The 25,449-nt window shown below is 39.5% G+C and overlaps 1 protein-coding gene across 3 annotated transcripts in view; it reads right to left on the bottom strand.

Annotated features, from left to right (window-relative positions):
• The window catches only part of SMAD4 (SMAD family member 4), a 54,694-nt gene extending 29,710 nt beyond the window's left edge, over positions 1-24,984 (bottom strand). For 2 of the 3 annotated variants that reach the window (XM_034943721.3, XM_055102491.2), the window contains exons 1-5: positions 24,572-24,984; positions 7,966-8,341; positions 6,401-6,575; positions 5,937-5,966; positions 290-502 (exon numbers count right to left, since the gene is read on the bottom strand). In XM_034943721.3, coding sequence (XP_034799612.1) covers positions 290-502; positions 5,937-5,966; positions 6,401-6,575; positions 7,966-8,214 — 667 coding nt within the window. In that variant the 5' untranslated portion in view covers positions 8,215-8,341; positions 24,572-24,984. The remainder of the gene's footprint in view (positions 1-289; positions 503-5,936; positions 5,967-6,400; positions 6,576-7,965; positions 8,342-24,571) is intronic. The other variant, XM_034943722.3, reaches the window with a different exon arrangement.
• Positions 24,985-25,449: the final 465 nt, after the last annotated feature.

Genomic DNA, 25,449 nt, shown 5'->3' with positions numbered 1-25,449 from the left:
TATTTAAATATTTCTCCAAAATATATCTGAGAGCTTAAGAGGCTACTTACTTCTACATGTAATAGTAAAGTATAAATCAGATCATTAATTTAAATCAATATTATAATCAAAGCCATTACTTAAATTCCAAGTGATTGTGCATACCTGTTTAATACCTCTTTACCTATGAAAGATACTACAGTTACTTTTAATGTTTACTTACTTGGAGTTTCCCCCCAAGTGACTACACATAAATAAGCAATGATTAGGAAAACTCAACTTGCTGACTACATCTGATTCTAGAACTCACTTGTGGAAGCCACAGGAATGTTGGGAAAGTTGGCAGTGCTGGTAGCATTAGACTCAGATGGGGCTAACAGAGCTGGGGTGCTGTATGTCTCTGTCGACGCACGATTACTTGGTGGATGCTGGATGGTTTGAATTGAATGTCCTTCAGTGGACAACGATGGCTGTCCCTCAAAGTCATGCACATATTCATCCTTCACCATCATACTTGATGGAGCTATATAGAAAATTAAACATATTTTAAATTTTTATAAGCTTCTATTCCCAGAAAAAAAAATCTTATTAGCAAGTAATATAATAACATCTAAAATCAATTACAGTGTAAATTACTAACCTTAATTCAGAATTTTTTCATATTATTTTAAAAGCATACTACTTTACCAGCAAAAGTCATTTATTCAGCGGTAACAGCATGATATATATTTTATCAATCAATCTGACTCTCAAATTTGAAGCTAGTCTATGTTTCAACAGCCTCCAGCAACAATCCTAAAAAGGTACTCCTCAGTTTCTTGATAAACCTAGAAGAATAATCACCTAAATACATAAGGCAGGCAAAAACCGAATGGCTGGAAAATGTGTCCAGCTGAGAAAAACAATTATTTGGTCTAAATAGAGACTGAGTATTTAACTATATCTTTTTGTTAATTTCACACTGTGGAGATATGAGTGGGATCTGACAGATATCCAATCCCAGGATCTAGAATTATGGTTAAGCAACATATTCTTTAAAAATGAAGTGTACTGAATGTAATGTCCCCTACAGATTTAGAACCAAACGGAAAAATTCTAAATGAAAAGTCAAACTGAAATTTCCCTCTAGAAACCCAACCCAAATAAGAGTATTTGATTAATATATGGTGTGAGAAAACTCAGTAATCAACATCTTTCACCTATGTGATTACACCTTCATAAGCAAAGCTAGATTCCAGCTGATACAGCATAACATCTTTCCATTAACCAACCAGGAAATAGTTAGCTCTGCTGTATGAAAAAAAGAAAACTGAAACTGAACTGCATTAACAATGTTAATTCTCTGCCCAGAACCTTCCCATTTGTTTTCAGGTTATTGTTTTAAGGTTTGCTTTTTACCTTTAGCAACCAATTCTTTATTGCTTCTAAACTAACACTACTCCAGAACTTAACAATCCACTGAACTAACAGTAGGTTCTCTTCTTAAAGCAGTCAATTAGTAGACCACAAAAAGACATTCCCTTTTTCATTAAGAACCAGCATATCATTTCCCTTATCTTTCCCTATGTCAACCTTTGAAAAAAATCTACTACATGTAAATATCAGTTAAGTTACATGGGTACTTTTTATTAAATTGAGACTAGTTCAAGGCAGTAATAATCATCCATTGTGCAAGTTTCTATGTACAACCTCTTAAAAACCTCTTAAGAAGTATGTTCATGCATCAAAAGTCATGAAGATGATATTCTGAAGACCTATAAATCCCATTCCAAAGTTCCTCTTTAGAAATTTTATGGAAACAAAAAGATAATCAAAAGGATGCTTAACAAATTATGTATCAATAAAAAAAGCTGAACACAACCACTCATTAACATTGGCCAAATTATAAAAATAATAAAAAGAAAAAAATTGGGGCATAAAATTGGTATGTCTACACTTATTCAGCCTTATATTACACCCTTCAACAAAGTTCAATGATTTTCTTCATATAAATCCTGACATCTCTAATTAATTCCTGGACATTTTAGGTTTTTTTGTTGTTATAATGACTGGGATCTTTTTACCGACTTACTGGTTTTGCTAGCTGATTTGAGGATACAACTGGTCAACTTGGTACTCACTGCTTTTGCTTTTCAGATGACTCTTCAGTTTAATCAGCAATCGTAACATCTTTATGTACCAACTGTATTCTGCTTTTAAACAGTTATGACCCATAAATCTTTCTTGCCCTAAATATGCTGGCTACACTTCCCAAATGTAAGTTTGAAACTTCTACTGGTCTACAGATCTCTTCAACCCCAGATAATCCATAATAAATGTTTCTCAGGTAAAACTAAAGGTATCAACAAGGATAGAAGTCTGCAATATATTTTTGCCAAGAGAATCAAAGCAAGTTACAAAGCACTATTGTACACTATGATCATATGCATGTTTAAAAAATCATATACTGTAAGTAAAAAACCAAGGTCCAGAACAGTATGCATAGTATACGTTTTGTGTAAGAAAGGAGGTATGTATTTTTTGCATATAGAAACCCTGGAAGGAAACACCAGAAACTAAAAAAAGTGATTACCTGAGGTAGGGGGGAATGGGGGCAGGGGTGGGAGCACTTCTTTTCACTGTATACCTTTTTATAGTATTTTGATTTATGGACCATGTATTGCCTATTCAAAAAAATAAAATTAAAAAAACATATAGTATATATTTTTTAAAGTCCAGAAAAACAGATACCAAACTGTTAAATATTTCTCTTTATGGGCTAGCATTCAACAAATTCATTCACTGAAAAAATATTTCTTAAGCACTTCTGTTCCAGGTACTGTTCTAGTACTTGGGATATATCCATAAACAAAACAAATATCCCTGCTGTCATGGAGTTTGCAGTCTTTTGTAATATTTTTCCATTGTTTAAATATCTAATAGCAAGCACACATTACTCCGGCTCCTCCTAGTTGCCTATCCTTGGGCAAGTTCCTTCACCTCTCCAAGTAGCAGTCCCTTCATCTGTTAAAGTATAAATAATCCCACCTCCCATGTAGAAGTATCAGGAGAATGATGACACAATACTCAGAAATCATTTAGCTCAGTCTGACCTGACACATGAGTACCCAGTGTTAGCTATTATTATTTAACCGTATTTTTAGAGTAGTTATACATATATATAGTGATTATAAAATGTTCTAAGAGGGCTGGGTGCAGTGGCTCATGCCTGTAATCCCAGCACTTTGGGAGGCTGAGACGGGTGGATCGCCTGAGGTCAGGAGTTCGAGACCAGCTGGCCAACATGGTGAAACCCCATCTCTACTAAAAATACAAACAAAAAAAAATGCTGGGCATGGTGGCGGGCACCTGTAATCCCAGCTACTCAGGAGGCTGAGGCAGGAGAATCGCTTGAACTCGGGAGGCGGAGGTTGCAGTGAGCCGAAATCGCATCATTGTACTCCAGCCTGGGCAACAAGAGCGAAACTCCGTCTCAAAAAAGGAAAAAAAAATGTTCTAAGAGGGCCAAAGAATATATTCTCTATAGGTGACAAAAAAGCTGAAACCACTGGGCCCACCTTAGGTCTGTATTCTTTATCATCACCAGCAACCAGGACACAGCACCTATCTCATGGTATTATCACTCTCTTATTTACTTTTTCTCTCCTCCACTAGAGTATAAGCTCACTTGAGTAGACAAAACATACCTTATTATCTAAGCATCCCTGGAACCTAACACAGTACCAGGCAATACATGCTTATTAAATATTTGTTAAAATGAATACACAGGTCAACGTGGTCATAGAAAGTTTCATGAAAGGTAAAAGATAGGCTGGAAATGATTACCACAAGACTTTAACTCAAAAATGAAGGAACTGTCCCATTTTCTTAACTTTTAGTTACCTGGTCTTGTATCATTCCTTTGTCCAAATCTAGAAGGAGCTGTGAGAAATACCAGTTGTTTTCTGAGGAAATAAGGCACTGAAGACAGCCTTTACAAAACCACCACTAGGGGGATCTACAAGGCTGAATACAGCCCTACAGTCACTATAGAAAGGCTATCAACCCGTACAATCCCATCAATAACAGTGCATCAATAATTTTAGAATAGGGGAGGTGTGTGATGAGCACTCAGAATTTGAACTCCCTCACAAACAGCCCCATAGAGAGATTCAGACACACTTATCATTGCAGTCTCCCAACCTTTAATACCCACTGAGACAAACGTTTTCTCCAAAAACATGGATGGAAAATGGTGAAGACATGAAACGTGTTTACTTTCAAAAAAAAAAAGAAGTGATACAATATCAATGTCTGCGTAGCAAAGAAGCAGAGTTTTCACCAATCTTAAAGCAACCCTTCCCAGACCACCACAACAGCTCCTAATAATAAACCCACACTTGTCAGAAACCTACTAATCACTAACAAGCACCACAAGGCAGTGAGTCTTCCTCCATTACCAGTGATATGGGAGAAAGGTGGAAAAAAAAAAAACAAGTAGAATTGCATACTCTTCCTAAATTTTGGTTAAGGTCACCTAGTATTTCTGACCCACCTCTAAAATTCTACAAACAAAAAAGGTGCTAAACTACTACTAATTGCCCTCCAGAACAAGAGCACACCTTTCTAAGATGACAGTGGTTCCTTTTTTTTTTTTTGAGACAGAGTCTCGCTTTGTCAACCAGGCTGGAGTGCAGTGCCACTATCTCAGCTCACTGCAACCTCTGCCTCCCGGGTTCACACCATTCTCCTGCCTCAGCTTCCCAAGTAGCTGAGACTACAGGCACCCACCACCACGTACGGCTAATTTTGTATATTTTTAGTAGAGACGGGGTTTCATTGTGTTAGCCAGGATGGTCTCGATCTCCTGACCTCGTGATCCGCCCTCCTCGGCCTCCCAAAGTGCTGAGATTACAGGAGTGAGCCACCGTGCCCAGCCTCCCCCCACTTTTTTTTTTTTGAGACAGTTTCGCTCGTTGCCCAGGCTGGAGTGCAATGGCGTGATCTCAGCTCACTGCAACCTCCACCTCCCGGGTTCAAGCGATTCTCCTGCCTCAGCCTCCTGAGTAGCTGGGATTACAGGCACCCGCCACCATGCCTGGCTAATTTTTTATATTTTTAGTAAAGACAGGGTTTCACCATGTTGGCCAGGCTGGTGTCAAACTCCTGACCTCAGGTGATCCACCCGCTTAAGCCTCCCAAAGTACTGGGATTACAGGTGTGAACCACCGTGCCTGGCTGACAGTGGTTCTTTATAAGAGTTTCTCTGCAAATTAATTAGTTCTTACAGAAATTTTAGTTTATTAAGTTCTAAGTAACAGAGCTAAAGATTTAATAAAACTCCATTCTCAAATATTACAATAAAAAACAAAAACACACACCCCCATTCACATTTCATTTTCTCACCTTAAAACACTTTTTCTTTTTAAAAATACAATTAGGTAAGCTGTGATGGGCATATGCTTTAAAGTAGCCTTGATTTATTTACTCAAAATGTAACAAGACTGAAAAAATACAAAAGAGTGCAATTTTAAACCATTCTCAACATTATCATTCATAAAAATGTTAGGCTGAAATGAAGGAAAATTAGAATACTGGTATTTTTAAAGGATATGTTATATGTGATTCCAAATTACCAAATATTCTGGGTATTTAACATCCATTTAAACTGGCTCTGTGAGATTTTCTTCAAAAATAGGTCTTAACTCAAAAAATATTCTTTATATTTGTTTTTGGTGCATTCCTCTATCATATTTTTTACAGTACTTTAGTTCATAAATTGCAGTTCAAATACAAAGAGCAATAGCCAATTTAAATCCAGTTTTAAATGCCCCTAACCTCAAAATCTACATTTCCAAAGCAGTAAGTTATTTTCTTGTTAATGTTACTGCCGCTCACACAAACTAATTCTAGGTCAACAAAAAAACAGAGAGGATAAGACAAAACAAAGAGAAAGTAATAAGAAACAGATTACCTACCATTACTCTGCAGTGTTAATCCTGAGAGATCTTAATTGTTTAAAGGGGAAAACAAATGAAACATTAATCATTACAATGAAAGTATTTTCCATTTAAAAACAGAGAATGTAAATTTAAACCAAAGATTACAAAAGTTCATGAACCATTTCAATTCAGAAGTAGCATAAACGCTATCTAACAATACATAACTAAGTATTCAAATTTATAATGCTTTCCATCTTATTTCTCAAAAACAATGTTCTAAATGGGCAAAGTATCAACTACAATCCTCAGTTTTAGCAGTCAAAATATAAGTTTGTTCCTAAGTTCAAATTTAAATACGTATATTAAAAATGTCTGATTCTTTAACCTTATTTAAAGTCGTGGGCTATCTTCCAAATTTATAATTTAACTTACAAAAATTGAAACACTATCGAGATCCTTTTCCCTTTATGTTTCTTAGGATGAAAGCAAAGTCTACTTACCAATTCCAGGTGATACAACTCGTTCGTAGTGATATGGATTCACACAGACACTATCACATTTTAAGTCAAACGCATACTGACAATATTTAACATGTTTTAGTTCATTTTTGTGAAGATCAGGCCACCTCCAGAGACGGGCATAGATCACATGAGGAAATCCTTTCCGGCCAGCCACCTAGAAAAATAAACGACCATTTATTCATGTGTCACATTATGCAAGACACTTTTATATATTCTGATTTAATCCTCACAATCCTACCAACTCAGTATTACAATCCCCATTTCATAAATAAGAAAACTAAAATTCACAATAACTAACTTGGCCATGTCATACATCAGACCTAGAATTTAAACCTTGGTATAATTTCAAGGCCTGTGCTCAGGTTTTAAAAATGCAAAAAGTGACTGGGCATGGTGGCTCACACCTGTAATCCTATCACTTTGGGAGGCCAAGGCAGGAGGATCGCTTGAGCCCAGGAGTTCAAGACCAGCCTGGACAACATGGCAAGACCCTTGTCTCCACAAATAATAAAAAATTACCCAGGCATGGTGGTATGTGCCTGTAGTCCTAGCTACTCAGGAGGCTAAGGCAGGAGAACTGCATAAGCCCAGTAGGTCAAGGCTGCAGTGAGCCATGTTTTGCACCACTGCACTCCAGCTTGGGCAAAAGTAAGACCATGTCTCAAAAAAATAAAATAAAATAAAATAAATACGCAAAAAGACTGTGTTGCAGAAACTATGTGTAAAGTCTTGAAATAAAACTTTAAAATCTACGACAAAATTTCTGTAAGACTTATTTAAGCAAGGGAGCTGTATTATGAAGTTCTACCTGAAAAATGTGACCAATGAAACATTTGCTAACAGTGAAACATATCAGATTTCTAAATTATAAAAGGACTAAGTGTAATCCGGTTGTTTAAATGTACATACAATATCAAAAAAGAAAACAACACGACTGGGCACAGTGGCTCACGCCTGTAATCCCAGAATTTTGGAAGGCTGAGGCGGGTGGATCACCTGAGGTCAGCGGTTCAAGACCAGCCTGACCAACATGGTGAAACCCCATCTCTACTAAAAATACAAAAATTAGCCAGGCATGGTTGCACTTGCCTGTAGTCCCAGTTACTTAGGAGGCTGAGGCAGGAGGATTGCTTGAACCCAAGAGGTGGAGGTTGCAGTGGGCCAAGATCGCGCCACTGTACTCCAGCCTGGGTGACAGAGCAAGACTCCGTCTAGGAAAAAAAAAAAAAAGAAAACAACAGGCTACAAAAATGAATACCAAAGTGCTAAAGGTAGTTCTTGCGAGTGTGGGTTTTCTGCTTTTTATTTTTATTTTCCAAATTTTCTCCATTGAACATTTTTCTGAGTAGAACATTAAAAAACTTTAAAATTTTATCTTTTGCATATTCTTCCACAAATTCCCATAATGCATATTTGTACAGGATGCACAGTATCTGAAGAGATGGAGCACAAATTAAATTACCCTGTAGTAGCTTGAAAGGAAACGTAGCAAGTTTTTAAATCTGCCACCATAGAGGGTATAGAAAAACTCTTATAGGACTAACCTGAAGCCTCCCATCCAATGTTCTCTGTATGGTAACACATTTACTAGGATGAGCTCCATTTGTAGTTATAGCTGTTATTAAAGAATCCAATTCATCTTTTTTCTCCTTCAGCTTCTTTACCAAACTTTCAATTGCTCTTTTTGCAAATGTTTCACTCTCTCCACCTTGTCTATGGCACATCAAACTATGCACAATGCTCAGACAGGCATCATTACTTGTTGGTGTATTCGTAATAGACATATTGTCCATTTGTTCAAGTTTTTCCTTTTAAATCAAATATGTCTCCAATTTCTGAAGCAATTTTGATCCTTTGGAAACAGTGAAAAACAACAGCTAACGTTGCAAGGAAAAATGTTAGACATGTATTCAGGATAACCTAAAAAAGAAAAAAAAAAAAGACACACATCAGAACACATTTTACGAAGTAGATCTGACTACTTGGGAAAAGATGAAATTGCTCTGGTTAAGTCAGAGATTCAATGCACATAATTAAAATTTGATGCTCAGTTGAAAATTACTTAAAATTCTTACAAAATATTAGCCATTAAAAATAATTTTTAAAAATAAAATTACTTAATTAAAATGTCACTGTTTTTGACATTCCAAAAATATTAAAGTTAGGTCTTCTCATTATGATAGTGGCATGCTCAATCAAGTCTTACTGACTTTACTAGTCACCCTAAAGGAAAATCTTACCAGCACTTTTTTAAAGGATTACTTATGAGGATCAGCACTAGTTAAACCTAAAAGTCTATTACTAATATTTATGAAAAATTTACCATCGCCTGGTATAAAATTCTACCTAGCAGTTAACACTCACCTTTGTTAAGAGACCAATTAAAAAAAAAAAAAAAACCCAATTTAGAAATGAACAAAAGGATTCTAAAGGACACTTCTCCAAAGACGATGGCCAATAAGCACATGAAAGATGCTCGACATTAGACATTATGGAAATGAAAATCAAAACCACAATGAGCTGCTACTTCATACCTACTGAGATGGATATATCAAAAAGACAATAATAAGTATTGAAGAAGCAGAGAAATTGGACTCTCACTCCTTGCTGCTGGGATTACAAAATGGCACAGGTACTTTGGAAAACAGTCTGGTATTAATACAAAATGTTAAACAGAGTAAATATGACCCAGCAATTCTACTCTTCACACTTCTACTTGAGGGAAATGAAAACCCATGTCCACACAAACCTGTACATGAATGTTCATAGCAGCGTTGTTCATAATGGATACAACTCAAATGTCCATCAACTGATGAATGCATAGATAAAATTCCATACAACGAAATATTATTCAACCATAAAAAAGAATAAAGTACTAACAAATTATAACATGGATAAGCCTCGAAAACACATGCTAAGTGAAAGAAGTCAGTGACAAAAGGTCACACATTATATAATCCCATTTATATGAAATATACAGAATAGGCAAATCCACAGAGACAGAAGGTAAATCAGTGGTTGCCAGGGCCTGGGAGGAAGGGGAATAAGGAATGACTGCTAATGGGTATGGTGTTTCTTTGTTGTAATGAAAAAGTCCTAAAAATTGATAATGGTGATGGTTGCACAACTCTGACTATAGTAAAAACCACTGAATTGTACACTTTCAAATAGTGAATTTTATGGTATGGAAATTATATCTCAATACAGCTGTTCTTTAAAGAGATCACTAAATTCCTCAAAAGATTCTACCTGTAAAAGCAGCAGGGTAAATTATTTTCAAAAAAATTAAAATAACAAAAACTTAAGATTAATAAAGAATCCATTCAACAGGTAGAAAACTAACTTATCTGATCCCAAGACCCCACAGAGAATAGGAAAAGGCCATTAGCTTAAGAATAAAGAAGATAAAGCAGGACTGGAGCCTGTACTTTGTGTGCATGGTTGTATTTTATTTGTTCACTGAAGTTGCATTCCAGACTTATTTTGCTTTCATTTTCTTGTACTGCATACTTGAATCCTTAAAGTATCCTCCCACAAGATTAATAAAACTCATCATTCTACCAAAATCTCTTCCTCTTCTGAAGACCTTTGTTAAAGTATCAATTCCACTCAATTACCTAGCCTTGGGAAGCTTTGCAAAAGATCTCTGACGTGCCTCTTTCCTTCACTATCCCTACATTCCGTTACAGTTACAAGATTCTTTACCTCAGTCTTTTCTATCTCTCCTCCCATTCTCCCTGCCACTGTTGTAGTTTTGAGCCTCTTCAGAATGTACATCAATCACCTGATATTGAAGACTTGCTCCTCCCTCTGTTGTTATCTCTTTTACATAAATGTCTGTCTCAACTCATAAACCCCATGCAGAGAAGCAGTTTTTCATATGTCTTAGAGCACTTGCCCACATTAATACACATGCTGAAGGTACACTTTCCAAATAACCAAAGATAACCTGCATGGGAGATTTTGGAGTCAAGAGATTTGAATTAGAATTCCAGTTTTCATAGTAGTCTGAAAATGAAGTTACTCTGAATCTGGATTAAAAGGAGGGTATACAGAAGCTCAAAGGAAAAATTCTGCATAACGTGTCTGATACATAGTGTTCAGTAAAAAAGCTACTATTGAAATATTAACATGCTTAATTGTGGCCAGGCACGGTGGCTCACACCTGTAATCCCAGCACTTTGGGAGGCCGACGCAGGTGGATCGCTTGAGCCCAGGAGTTTGAGACCAGCCTGGGCAACATGGCAAAACCTGACCTTTACTCAAAATAAAAAAATTAACCGGGTGTGGTGGCACACGCCTGTTGTCCTAGCTATGCGGGGAGCTGAGACTGGAAGATCACCTGAGCCTTGGGAGGTCAAGGCCTTGGTGAGCTGTGATTGTGCCACTGCACTACAGCCTGGGTGACACAGTGAGACCCTATCTCAAAAAAATAATAATAGTTTTACAAGAAGATTTTTCCTAAAATGCATTACGCATTTTTCTGCATTTTCTATTAAAATCTGTCTAAAAAAATGTAGGAGGTTCGCCAGGCATGGTAGTGTGGGCTTGTAGTCCCAGCTCCTCAGGAGGCTGAGGCAGGAGGACTGCTTGAGCTCAGGAGTTGAAGGCTGCTGTGAGTTATGATTGTGCCACTGCACCCCAGCCTGGGCAACAGAGTGAGACTCAGTAGAAAGGAAAGGAATCGGGAAAGAGGGAAAAGGAAAGATACGTTAAATTACAATTTAACAATTACGATTACAATTTAATTGTAAATTACATGTGTAAATTACAATTTAACACATTAGTTATTTGATTACATATCTGTCTCACATTGTTGCCACAAATTAGAAATTCAAGAAAACAGCAACAACACTCTCATTTTAGAAATTCCCAGCACCATGCGCAGTTCCTGACATATACCAGGCAAGTGTTTCTGGACTGACCATAGCTTTTTATTCTGTGGAATTGTCTTACAACAAATTAGAAGAGTGCAGACACTTTTGAAGTCATTTTCTGATATTATATTCCAAAAGATGTGTATGAATCTACAATGCAATTAAAATGTTTAAGTGTAACTATTTCACCACAATCTCACCATCAAATGTCATCATTTCTAAAATTTATGCTATTCTGGGGCCTTAACGGCATCTCAAAGTTTGTTTTAATACCAAGTTGCTTTGAATACAAATGATAATGACCTTGCTTTCTTAAACAAACAGCTTTCTCATCTCTCTCTTTATTGTATTCCTATGACCACAAGTGCCTGAAACATAATTAAAAGTTATGCATATAGAAAATAATACTAGCAGGAATAATGAGATGTATTCCTACATTAAATGGTTCTAGATTATGGAAGTATGGTAGGCAAGAGCATAATATCGATATAAATAAAATTATATATTCTAATTAAAGGTCTAGCAGCATGACTGAACGTTAACATCTCTCTCAATTCTCTCATCTATAAAATGGAAACACCTGCCCTGACAACTTCACAAATTTATTGTGGTAATTAGATGCAACAATGTACATAAAAGAAATTTGGGAAACATAAATTGACCAATTCAACAAACACTGTATATACAAAGCACTACAGATACAAAAACAGGAAGCCCATAGTAAGAAATTGGGTCTGGACTCTCTCAGACCAACATCCCATTTTTTTTTTCCAACAAATAATTTATATCACTACCTTAGCTTTACTGAAACAAAATTCTAAACTACTTAAACATATTTTGAAAATTTAACAATGCCCTAACTATAACAAAAAGGAGGAAAAGCTTAATATATAATGTGTACTTCCACCTATAAATACTCAGGCATGCCAACTAAGTTAGAATGTATAATAAAGAAGTTAGATGCTAGCACTTATATACAGAATCATTACAAATATGACAGCTACAAATTCAGACCTTCCAAGACAAACGTGTTATACTGGCAACTCAAATAGCACAATGGCACTGCAGTCAGTAACATGGATTTTCCCAAATGGTGAACTCTTAAACAACTTGAACTAAGAAAATGAATTAACAAGAGGCTGGGGAAGGAGGACTGCTTGAGCCCAGGAGACCAAGGCTACGGTGAGCTATGACTGAGCCACTGCACTCCAGCCCAAGTGACAGAGTAAGATTTGGTCTCAAAAATAAAAAACAGAACAACAAAGGCCGGGTACAGTGGCTCATGCCTGTAATCCCAGCACTTTAAGAGGCCGACATCGTTGGATCATTTAAGCTCAGGACCAGCCTGGCAACAAAGGACGGTTGCCAGGACCAACCTGGCAACAAAGTGAGACCTCCTCTCTAGAAAAAATACAAAAAAATAGTGGGGCATGGTGGCACATGCCTATAGTCCCAGCTACTCAGAAGGCTGAGGTGGGAGGACGGCTTGAGCCTGGGAGGCAGAGGTTGCAGTGAGCCAAGATCACGCCACTGCACTCCAGCCTGGGTGACAGAGCCTGAAGTAAGGGAGGGAGGCAGGGAGGGAGGAAGGAAAAAGAAAGAAAACAGAGAGAAAGAGAGAGGGAGGGAGGCAGGGAGGGAGGGAGGGAAGAAAAAAATGAATTAAAAGAAATTTAACTCCTGGCAAAGTGAATATAGAGTTAGGTTCTGGGCTAATTATATTTTCCTCCTACATGAATTTCTGGGGCATCTGAAAGTCCTGTGGGATGCAAGATAATTATTCGCTGTCTCTCACATTGCAGGATGGCATCCCTGGCCACCAATCCACCAAACCCATCCACAAATTTCTACAACATCCCTTAAAGAGCAGTACTTACTCCACTGAGAACTACTAATCTGGAAGACCCAAATATATTATTACATAAGTAATAAATGCTAAAAGAAGTAGGTATAAAGTGATTTGGGACTATAAATGAGGGAGCATGGAAAGTTCATAGGTAACCTAGGTCTTGGCACAACGTATCAGTCAGGATTGGCTAGTCTATGCTGCAGTGACAACCAACCCCCAAAAGATCAGTAGCTTAAAACAAAAGCTTATTTTCTGCTTAGGATATAATACACATTCATCACAGATCAACTGGGGGCACTGCTGTCATCGCTCAGAAATTAGACTGACAAAGGCTCCATTTCTACATATGTCCTTAAATGGCAGGAGAAGGGATAGGACAGCTCATATATCTTCTTTTAAAGGCTACCACTTCTGCTCATGTTTGACTGGCCAAAGTCATAAGGCCATGCCAGGAGTTCTCAACCAGAGGCAACTTTGTCCCTCAGGGGACACTTGGCAACATCTGGAGGCAATATATGGTCACAACTGGATACTACTGGGCATCTGGTGGCTAAAGGCCATGGTTGCTGCTAAATACCCTGCAATGCACAGGACAACACGCAAAATAAATTATCCAGCCTAAAATGTCAACAGTGCCAATGCAAGAAACTCTGGGCCATGCCTAATTTCAAGGTAGGGATGAGGGAGACAAAGAAGCACAATACTACCATGTGCCAGGGGACAGCCATCAGAATATTGGTAGAATAGTATTAATGGATTACCACATATGAATAAGAATTTGCCAGGCTGAAGGAAAATGATGGGGAAAAGCAGAGACGGATAAGAGCTTTGTCTAGAGTAGGTTCATGGTAGAAACAGGAGAAAAAACAGCATTAGATTTGTATTAGAAAACTTCAGTGAGAGCCTGGAGAACAGCTTTGGAAAAGGAAATAGAAAACCAGTTAGGAAACAATTACCAGAAAAGCGGTAAGATCCTAGACTGGGGCATGGGCAATGGGCCAAGGAGGGGAGGGGGAAATCAGTGAGCTATTTCTAGGTAGAAAAGACTGGAGTCTTTAACCAACTGAAATATGAAGGGTGAAAAAGGGGGGACAAATAAAAGACGACCCATTTCTAGATAACTCAATGATTAAAAAATTTAAAAGCAGATATGTAACAAATTCAGCTTTACATATCTTGAGTTTGAAGAGATGAGAAGTTAGGCCTATCTGAAAGGCACTAACATATACAGGTATTAGATGCAGTCAGGAGTTATGAGAGGTAAAGAGTTAGCAAGAAGAGACAGCTGATTCTTGTTATCTGCCTGTTGTGTTTTTCCTCTAGCCTTGCTATTAATTCTAAGCTGTCATCTGACGTTGACCATAGGTATACTAATAAATAGACTAGAAAGCCAAATAACCAAACTAATTAAGATACTCTCTAAAATTAAACAGGCTGAATACTGGCCAGAGAGAGGTTCTCATGTAAATTCATGTATTTTAGGTAAGGAGTGTTGACATGTTTTCTCAGATGTTAGTTTACTTTTGAATTAACTGTATTATATGTGTCAAACATGTATTTTCTAGAAGTTGTAAGTGTTTTGATCAGTGATCAATAAACTACTTACTATGGGAATATTTGAGAAAAGTGCTTAAAAATTTTTTTTTTTGAGACAGAGTTTCACTGTGGCCCAGGCTGGAGTGCAGTGGTGCCATCTTGGCTCACTGCCACTTTTGCCTCCTGGGTTCAAGCGATTCTCCTGCCTCAGCCTCCCCAGTAGCTGGGACTACAGGGGCGCATCACCACGCCCAGCTAATTTTTGTATTATTAGCAGAGACAAGTTTCACCACGTTGGCCAGGATGGTCTCGATCTCCTGACCTCATGATCTGCCCGCCTTGGCCTCCCAAAGTGCTGGATTACAGGTATGAGCCACCATGCTCGGCGCAAAAGTGCTTAAATTTAACTAGGGGAGGAGAAAAAAGCTGGGCCTGGTAATATATCAATGTATTACTAGGAAGAAACTCTAAACTTAGGCCAACAGGAAAAAAAGGTGTTCATGGTTAGTGCAACTGTCTGCAGCACAAGCTAAAGACTAAATCCTAGACGGCAAGTTGAGGTTCTTCAAACTGAGGGCAGTTGGCAAACTTCCAAGAGCACGTTTATACAGCAATAAAAGCAACAAAAAGTTTTTTTTTAACTTTAAAGATGAATGACAAAGGACAAATCGAGATGTATGCTTCTTGTTTACCTATGTGTCTTAAATTTAAATGTCATTTTGGTATGCCACCTTCAGTTTAAATGATCTTATTTAAAAATTACCCTTTTTGGATTAATAAATTAAAGGCTGTTAAAAGAAGAAATAACAAAGTACTATAGGTGGACATCAGTTTTTGTGTACCAGCATGTATTTCCCCATTTGTAAAACAGCAGTCTGATTTTCCAAGGAGAATCTCCCCATCTGGCCAGGTGGGACAATTCCCAGACTAACCAGAGCCACCCCCTGGCCACAGTGTTGTTTCTGATGAAAAAGAACCCAAGGCAGGCGAGTGACATAGCTCTAGCACTTCCAATGGAACTACAGGTTGGGGGAAAGGCCCTCTTCATGCTTCCTCGAAGCTGGGGATAGTTAGCCTGTAAACTACCTGAGAAACAGAAAGAAAGCAAAGTCAAGAGTCCTGGTGATGCTGCTTGAAACCCTGGATATAGCAATCTGAGGTCAGCTCTATCTCCAGACCAAGCCAATGAATTCCCCTTTTTACTTAAGTCTGACTCTTACATGTTCCCTGATAACTGAACAGAAACTGAATGACTAACATCCTTAGAAATAACAGCAATATAGTACAAACCATAAAAACAATTCAATCAATCAGTAATTTAGTCGATAATACATAGAAATAGTTACTTTAAAACAGCAGCTGTCAAACTCTCTGATCTCAGGATCCCTTTATTCATATTCTTTTTCTGAGACAGAGTCTCAGTCTGTTGCCCAGGCTGGACTGCAGAGGCATGTTCTCAGCTCTCTGCAACCTCCGCCTCCCAGGTTCAAGTGATTCTCGTGCCTCAGCCTCCCAAGTAGCTGGGATTACAGACATGTACCACCATGCCCAGCTAATTTTTGTATGTTTAGTAGAGACAGGGTTTCGTCATGTTGGCCAAGTTGGACCTTTATTTATACTCTTCATTATTAAAGACACCAAATAGCTTTTATGCGGGCTATATACATTGATATTTATCATATTATAAATAAATAAAACTACTAAAATTTTTGGTAGTTGCTTTATTAATTCATTTAAAATAATAAACCCATTACGTTAATATAAACATCTTATGAAAAACAGAATTTTCTAAAACAAAGTCAGGAATCAGAGTAACACTGTTTTACATCTTCACAAATTTCTCTTAATGCCTAGCTTAATAGGAGACAGCTGGATTCCCATATCTGCTTCTGCATTCAATCTGCTATAATATGTTGTTTTGTACAGTACATGAAGAAAACGTGTCTCACATGGACAGCTAATTGGAATAGAGGAGTATTTTAACAGCCTTCTCAGAAAACAATGGATATTCATCTTTTATTCAACACCAAAACTCAAGTGGCAATTCTGAAAGGTTAGTTGCAATGTGGAATTCACTGTATCAGTGAACTTTTTGGCTCTGGTGTATATAGAAATCCATTTGTCTATGTTGTACTTTGAATGGATCGCCTACCCATGCACGATTTTGTAACATGAATTGGTCATTTGGGAAAATATTGGTTCAATGAGTTACACAGATCTTCCCAGTGTTGACACACTTCCTCATACTGCCCCCCCACCACCCCACCCCCAGTCTTGCTCTGTAGCCTAGGCCCGAGTGCAGTGGTGCGATCCTAGCTTAATTCAGCCTTGAACTCCCTGGCTGAAGCAATCTTCTCACCTCACCCTCCTGAGCAGCTAGAACTACATGCCACTACACCTAATTTTTATATGTTATTGTAGAAACAGGGTCTCGAACTCTTGGCCAAAAGCAATTCTCCCACCTCCGCCTCCCACAGTGCTAGAAATATGGGTGTGCATCATCGTGCCCAGCCCAACATATTTTTTTAATCACATTCCTTAATATCACCACCCATCTCATCAGCAAAGTCTTTAAGTATTAAGAAACTGGCAAGTCATAGTGACAGGAGTTTCCCAAAAATCTGATTTTCACTTGAAACATCAGATTTTAGCACTGGCTATAAATGTTCTCCTCGAAGTGGCCAGCTCACTTTATTCATTTCCAAGGAATTACCTGCCAAATACTCAAATCTAAATAGCTATCTGAGCTTATCTGTCATCCTGTTAAATAAAAATAAAAATGGTGTCCCACTAAAAAGCAGCTAGTCCAGCTTGCAGCTCAATCACACAAGTGCTTTTCCTAGAAAAGAACACTGTACTTCAATGTGCAGAAATGCTTTATGCATACTTCCCATTTAATCACACTGAATATTAAAAAGACATACTCCAGGGTAGAGATTTTTAAAATTAAACCTTTTTACCGCTGCAGCAAGGGGATTATTAAGTGAAACCGGCATTTTTTCAAATGCTTATGTGTGTTTGACTATAAAGAACACAATGAGGACTCATATGTTTGGTATAACTGCCTAGAGTCATTTTAAAGTGCCAGCAGTTTACCCACCACTGCTCCTTCACCACCCATACAAATGTCCTCACAGTGAAAGGGCAAATAACGTCTCAGTTTCATTATGAAAATAATTTTGATTTTGTGAACCCCTTAAATATAAGGATCCTAGGGATCTCCAGGAGTCTGTGGACGATACTTTGGGAACCACTGTTTTAAAAGATGGTGGAAACCAAACTGAATTTTAATAACTGATAACTGAAAAATACATTTCATAAAATGTATTTTTGCTTTTTTTTTGAGATAGTCTTGCTCTGTCAGCTAGGCTGGAGTGCAGTGGCACAATCTCAGCTCACTGCAACCTCTGTCTCCCAGGCTCAAGCAATTCTCTTGCCTCAGCCTCCCAAGAAGCTGGGATTACAGGCGTGTGAGTAGCTGGGATTACAGGCATGTGCCACCATGCCCAATGAATTTTTGTATTTTTAGTAGAGACGGGGTTTCACCATGTTGGTCAGGCTGGTCTCAAACTCCTGACCTCAGGTAATCCGCAACCCCCTCGGACTCCCAAAGTGCTGAGATTACAAGCGTGAGTCACCGCACCCGGCCTCATTTCATAAAACTTTTAACTGAAGCAGAGTTTCAAGTCATCTAGCTTATTCCTTCAAAGGGGGATGTATCAAAATCCCCCGCAGGTTAGGCCAGCTCCACTAACTAGAATCAAGGGTGGGGCTGTACCTTTAAAAAGCACTCTGGAAGTCTGAGGTACTGTTAGTTTTACAAAGCATTGATCTAGTCTACAATCTTTACTTTACAAATTAAGTATCATGAGTATATGCAACTGATTAAAAAGACTAATTATATAGAAGTTGTATCATTTTTCCTTACAATTAGCCAGCCCCTTCATTATTTCAGCATCTATACACGTTCTTCCATCAACTAGTTTTAGTAGGCATATTTATGATGTAAGACACACCTAATGTGTTTATGTACAATGATTCCTGGCTTAGCTTACCCCATTAAATATTATTTCCGGTCATCCTTTCACTAGATTATTCAATTTTTACAAGGACTGCCCATCTACTGATAACATATGCTCTAGAATTCACTAGTGAATATCACTGACAAATATCCTTAATTCATCTTATATTTAGAAATACATTTTGACTTGAAAAGACCTGAATAGCATACATTCATCCATATTAACATACAGAAATAATACCTTACTATAAAAATATATATTCGGTAGCATTCCTAGTTTTAAATCATAAATAAGATTTGGCTAGCCTGGGCAACAAAGCAAGACCCCCGCCCCCTCATCTCTACAAAACAGTTTTAAAAAATCAGCCAGGCGTGGTGGTGCATGCCTGTAGTCCTAGCTACTCTGGAGGCTGAGGCAAGATCTCTTGAACCCAGAAGTTGAAGGTTACAGAGGGCTATGATGATGTTACTGCACTCCATCCTGGGCAACCTGTCTCTAAAAAATAGATAAATAAAGCAGTAAGGATAAGCATACCAAAATAAACAAAACCTTTAGAATCAAGAGGCACTTTTTAAAAATAACACAGATTCCCATGCCTCCTCCACTCCATTCCCATTCTGAAGCAGCATGTGTGTTGCAATCAGATGGGAAAAAATATTTTTATTTTTTTAAATAGCTCTTCCAGAGACAGAGATGAAACTACTCCATAGCCCAGCACTTGGGAACTACTTCAGGTGATGTAAATGGAGAGCTGAACATGCCATGCCCTAGATGATCTCTACAGAAGTACTAGTTAGCTGGGCTAGCTAAGCAAATGTCTCACAGTGTATTAATTAAGCCCTGACAGAAAAAGCCCAATGCAACCTGCCTCTCAGAAACCAGTTAAGTGACTAGTTAACTGGGGGCTTGAAAATGTAAGGTTTACCAAGTAGATTAACGCCCTAAGAAGACAATTTGCATTGGGAGTTATATTTATTTATTTATTTATTTTAGAGATGAGGTCTCACTTTGTTGCCCAGGCTGGCCTTGAAATCCTGGGCTCAAGTGATCCTCCTGCCTTAGCCTCCTGAAGTGCTGAGATTATAGATGTGAGCCACCAGACCAAGCCCACAGGGAGTTCAGATGCTAACTTGGGGACTTAAAGTAATTAGTCTCCAAAAGGAGTACAAGTAAGCATTTGAGAATATACTTTAAAAGAAAATCAACTTCCTATTTAAAATAGTGATGATATACTAACTTCTCATCATGAGAAATACAGCTTCCTAAAACTTACTACCAGACAGTTCAAATAAACTGAAAGTGAAGAAAGAAACAGAGGAGAAAGGAATAGGTGACAGGAAGGGGGAGAGAAAAGAAAGAGACAGACACAGAAGCAAAGCAAAAGTGGCAATACTTTCAAAAGACCCGTTAAGTTAGATGTGTGAGATGGCTACACTGTACATGTGTGTAACACTGTGTTAAAGAATGTAAAGCTAACACAAGTGAAACAGTTCAAAAGAAAAAGTCAGAGGACCCTAACGGCTCAATCACTGCAGAGGGCTAACCTGGCTGCACCCTAGACCAACCAAATCATAATTTCTGGGGCTAGAATTCAGGCATCAGTATTTTGTAAAGCTCCTCAAGGGATCTAAAAGTACAGCCAAGATTGAAAACTACTTGCCAGGCGTGGTGGCTCATGCCTTTAATCCCAGCACTTTGGGAGGTCGAGGTGGGACGATCACTTGAACCCAAGAGTTCAAGACCAGCCTGGGCAACAGAGAGAGACCCCGTCTCTACAAAAATTTTTCAAAAAATTAGACAGGTGTGATGGTGTGTGCCTGTAATCCCAGCTACCGCAGCAGCTGAGGTGGGATTGCTTGAGCCTGGGTGGTAGAGGCTGCAGTGAGCTATGACTGCAGCACTGTACTCCAGGCTGGGGCACTGAGCAAGATGGAAAGAAAAAGGAAAAAAAGGCTAGGCGCGGTGGCTCATGCCTATAATCCCAGCACCTTGGGAGGCTGAGGTGGGTGGATCACCTGAGGTCAGGAGTTCAAGACTAGCCTTGCCCAAAACGGTGAAACCCCATCCTCTACTAATAATACAAAAAAATTAGCTTGGCATGGTAGCGCACGCCTGTAATCTCAGCTACTCGGGAGGCTGAGGCAGGGGAATCGCTTGAACGCAGCAAGTGGAGGTTGCAGTGAGCCAAAATCGTACCATTGCACTCTAGCCTGGGTGACAAGAACGAAACTCCGTCACAGAAAAAAAAAAAGAAAAAGAAGAAAAAGGGAGAAAGGGAGGGAGGGAGGGAGACAGGAGAGAAGAAAAGACCGTTGCCCTAAACATTGGGAGTAAAAAAGCAATAAAAAGATGAATTCAACACATTTACAAGTTTTCCAAACTGCAAAAAATTCTCATTTGAAATACAAATAATGAAATACAGTCTTTGGGCTGAACGGTCTTTACTGTTACCGCCAATTTTAAACTGATTAAAATGTTAACAGCCCTCTTTACAACTGGTCTTTGGTACTTATCTGATCTATAATATAATTTGCAGTAGCAACTCATCAAGGCTTAGATTATGAGAACCTTATAAATTGTAAGAATCCGACTACCTACCATCTTAGTTTTACATATGTAAGCACTACCCTAGTTTTCATTCACTCTCATAGTTAAAAACAAATGTTCCCGGATGCCAATTACACCAGGTAATAGTGTTAAGGTGACACAACCTAAAATACCTTGTTCCTGAGAAACTGGAATTCAGTCAAATTTCCCATTACCAAAATTACACATTTTAGAAAGAGAAAACAAAATCCAAAAATTCTAAATCTGACTTATGATCAAGCATATGCTTGACATATGCAAACAGCATTATTCTACAAGTAGCTCAAATGAATATATCTAGATATATTTGTGAACTGTTTGAATTTCTCATTTTAAAACAATTGAGACTTCATCAACTGTTGAACAAAAAGCCCAAAATGTGATAATTTTACAAAACTGTATTAAATGCTGTTATAGGACAGGCGCAGTGGCTCACGCCTGTAATCCCAGCACTTTGGGAGGCCAAGGCGGGCGGATCACCTGAGGTCAGTTGTTCAAGACCAGTCTGGCCAACATGGCGAAACCTCGTCTCTACTAAAAACACAAAAATTAGCCAAGCGTGGTGGCACATGCCTGTAATCCCAGCTACTCGGGAGGCTGACGCAGGAGAATCGCTTGAACCCGGAAGGCGGGGTTTGCAGTGAGTGGAGATCGCGCCTCTGCACTCCAGCCTGGACAACAGAGCGAGCCTCCATCTCAAAAAAAAAAAAAAAATGCTGTGTTATGCTGGTGTAAGTCCTTTAACTGTAGAAAACAATGAAAACATTTTGGTCAGGTTACTTTTATACGCGATTAATGGTCACCTCAGAGTCACCCCATTCATCATGGCTTTAAGACAAAAAAAATTTGGGGGCGTAACCACACAGTCTTCTAGTTCAACAAAATAAGAGAAATCCAAACATATATAATGAGCATTGAAATGGCTAATACAAGATGCTTAAAGAACCACTCTAAAAAAAATCGCTGGATTAAAAATGAAAAAAATGGTTAGTCATGAACTAGAGAGGTACAAAATGAAGTAAGTTTAAACATCGACAAAACAACATGTTTTCACCAAAATAGGCAAAAATTTAGACAAGCCGAAATATGCAGTTTAAATATAATGAACCCTACAGATTCTGTAGGGTTAACCTCCCTAGCAGAGGCCTCAGTAACTCACACCTCAATTAGAATAGTGTCTAATGATGTTACTATAACACTGGCTCAATCAGAAAAAAACTGCTTCCAAGTGGGAGAGCTGGAGTGTGACTGGGCAGCATAAATTAGGTTAATTCTCGCTCCTTAATTTGCGGGGAGAAAGAAAAACTGAAGGGGAATACAGAAAAAGAATCCACACACAATCGCTCGACTAAAATGTAGCTTAAGAAAGTGAAGCACAGGTTTTTAAAAGTAAGATTTGCTGCTTCCTAGTAGAGGGAGAATTGCTTCAAACAGCAAAGCTATCATAAAAGATCAATCATTCATGTAAAACTTATTCCAAAATATTTCAAAGTGACTTTCTCGGCACAAATTTTCATTAAGTCTGAAAAACAGATTTGCAGTGTGGTTTTTTCTAAACTCAAGATTTACAATGAAGGCAGTGACCTAAACAGAAACATACACTCCCACTTCAAAAATAAAAAAAAACGAAGATGCAATACTTCTTTAAAACTCGCCCAAAAACCTGGAAAGCAAAGAAAAAGCCACTTCTATTAATAGAGTCACAAAATGTTATAACGACTTTTATCAAAAGAAGCTTTTAGTTTTAATTCCAACAACTTAAACCTACATAATTCACCATCGTCTTTAGACCTAAAGCTACTCCAAATTACAAATGCTTGGTCCATCTCTATTACATTTGTTCTGTAACAAACCCATTTAAGTAAACAAAATCATGACAGCATTATAGAAGAAACACTAATTTTAAAAACCGTATTTTTAAATGTTAATCATTTTACAGTTTGGAATATTATGTACTAATCATATCAGAACTTTCCAATATAGAGAAAGTCCTTAGCATTAGAAAAAAGTTACATTTTAGAACTTCCTAGATTTCAACTGAAATATATATTATCTAGTCTCTGCAGGGTATGGCAAAAGTAATTTATGAAATCCACCATAAAAATTATTCAAATGCCATGTTCTAAATCTAATTACGAAATTACGCATCTTTTTTTTTTTTATACTAAATGGTTTTTGCCAGCAAAAAGGAGTGAACCCACTTCTTAAAACACCCGAGTAACCAAGCTGCTATTAAGACTAGAAGGATGCTAATTCTGGCAAAAGTCAAAGGTTACTAACAAAAATTAGCTAAGATTATATGTTTGCAGAAAGTCAATTCAGGGTAATTCCGCTATTATCCTGTTGTGTTTATTATTCCTAAATAACTGGCAATTCCACCTTAAACTACGGTGCAAAAACTAAATGCATTAAGAAACTAATTTGGAAATAAATGTGTTTTTTTAAATAAAAACAAACGTACTTAGGTTTTTGAAGGGAAACAGCTATCAATCTTCAACAGGGCTTTTTAAAGCCTCTGCACCAGCAAATAAACCTTTCAGGTTAACTAAACACACTTGTGTCTTTGAAAATCTAGTTTGAGAAATCCTAACAGCAGTTTGGGACAAGTGATGGAGCCACCGCCCTCCACCCTACACCAATTTCACTGTCAGTACATGCAGTGCTAACAGTAAGATCAGCTGTGTCTTTTATTAGGAAGCAAGTTTTATTGGGGGCAAGGAGGGGTTCAGTTAGGTGCTAAGCATGTGTCCTGCATACCACTGTCACTCTCAGTACTCAAAAAGTAAACATATCAAAGCCAGAAGCGTAAACTGGCATGACAAGACTAGGAAGAGAAAGTAGGGGACAAAGACAAAACAGAAATTGGCTGGAGAAAATAAATTTAGACAAACAATTTACAACTTTCACTTAGACCCTAAGGCAACACATTCCAGCCGACCCAACGCGCTCAGCCGGGGCGACCGTGAAACTACTGAGAACAACAAAGAGGAGCGGCGGCCGCGGCAGGAGTCCCGTCCGAGTTTAACTTGATTCTCCCACGAGCTGCAAGCGGAGCTGGGGGCCGGAGGGACGCGAGGCACCGCCGCCTGGCATTCAACCGGCCCGCCCGGCCCGGCTCGTAAGGCGGCCGCGGTCGCCCTCCCAGAGGATTCCGCGCGCTCCCCGCCGCCGCCGCCGCCGCCGCCGCCGCCGTCGTCGGGAGCCCGCCCCGGGGCGGGGAAGCCGCGGGCGGGGTGCGCGGGCCCGGCCGGGGGAAGGGGAGGGGACATGGCGCTGTTACCTGGGTTCTGGCGGTGGCGAGGGGAGTCCGCTCTCCCGCCGCTGCTGGTCCGCGGACGCACCGGGCCCGTAGCTTTCCCCGGCGGCCCGGAGAGCTCCTCGGCCCCCGCCCCGAGGCGTCTCGGCCAGGCCGCCCCTCCTCAGCGCCGCGCCGCTGCCCGCGCGGGCCGGACCGCCTCGAGCTCCCGGGCCGCCCTGCGGCGGGGGGCCTCTCTCGCTGGGCGCCTGGCTCCCCTCACCCGCTCCCACCCCCTGGGCGGCCGCGGAGCCTAGGGGAGAGCAGGAAGGGCCTCCCGAGGAGAGCGGCAGGGCGCGAACGCAGGCTCCGCCACCCAAACCGCTCCGTTACCGCAGCGGCGACGACGACCAGGGCCGTGTTGTTGCTGCCAACTTGTCGAGAGGCCACTGAGCATGCGCGCGCGGGGACCACATCCGGGTAATTTCAGGGTTTGGCCCTTTTCCCCCGCAGCTTTCCTTTCTCCCGGCTGCCCCCGCCTCCCGCCCCGAGTGACGGGGAGGGTCGCTCTGCGCAGGCGCCTACAGGGCAGCGCCAGCCGGCGGGCGGCTCTGAATCTGGACCTGGGCCTGGGCCTGGGCCTGGGCCTCAGCGCGGGCGGAGGCGAAGGCCTGTTTGAGGGAGTGGTCGCCGGGGAAATTGGCATCTGGTTGCCAAAAAGTACCCAAGGAGCGCGGGAGAGCTCGGCGTAGAGTGGGCGTCCAGTAAGTGTTTATAAATAGCTATTAGCCCGGCCTTTGTTGTTTTTTTGTTTTGTTCTGTGTTGAGGACCTGCGTAGGCACAAAAATTGGCCTTCAACAGCCAGTCGACAGCTCTGGGGAGAAGGTGGCTAGGTTGTAGGAGTTCACTTCGGGAAGAAACA

Source organism: Pan paniscus, chromosome 17 (assembly GCF_029289425.2).
Source record: "Pan paniscus chromosome 17, NHGRI_mPanPan1-v2.0_pri, whole genome shotgun sequence".
In the NCBI taxonomy this organism is placed as follows: Eukaryota; Metazoa; Chordata; class Mammalia; order Primates; family Hominidae; genus Pan; species Pan paniscus.
This window is presented reverse-complemented; position numbering and strand designations above follow the sequence as displayed.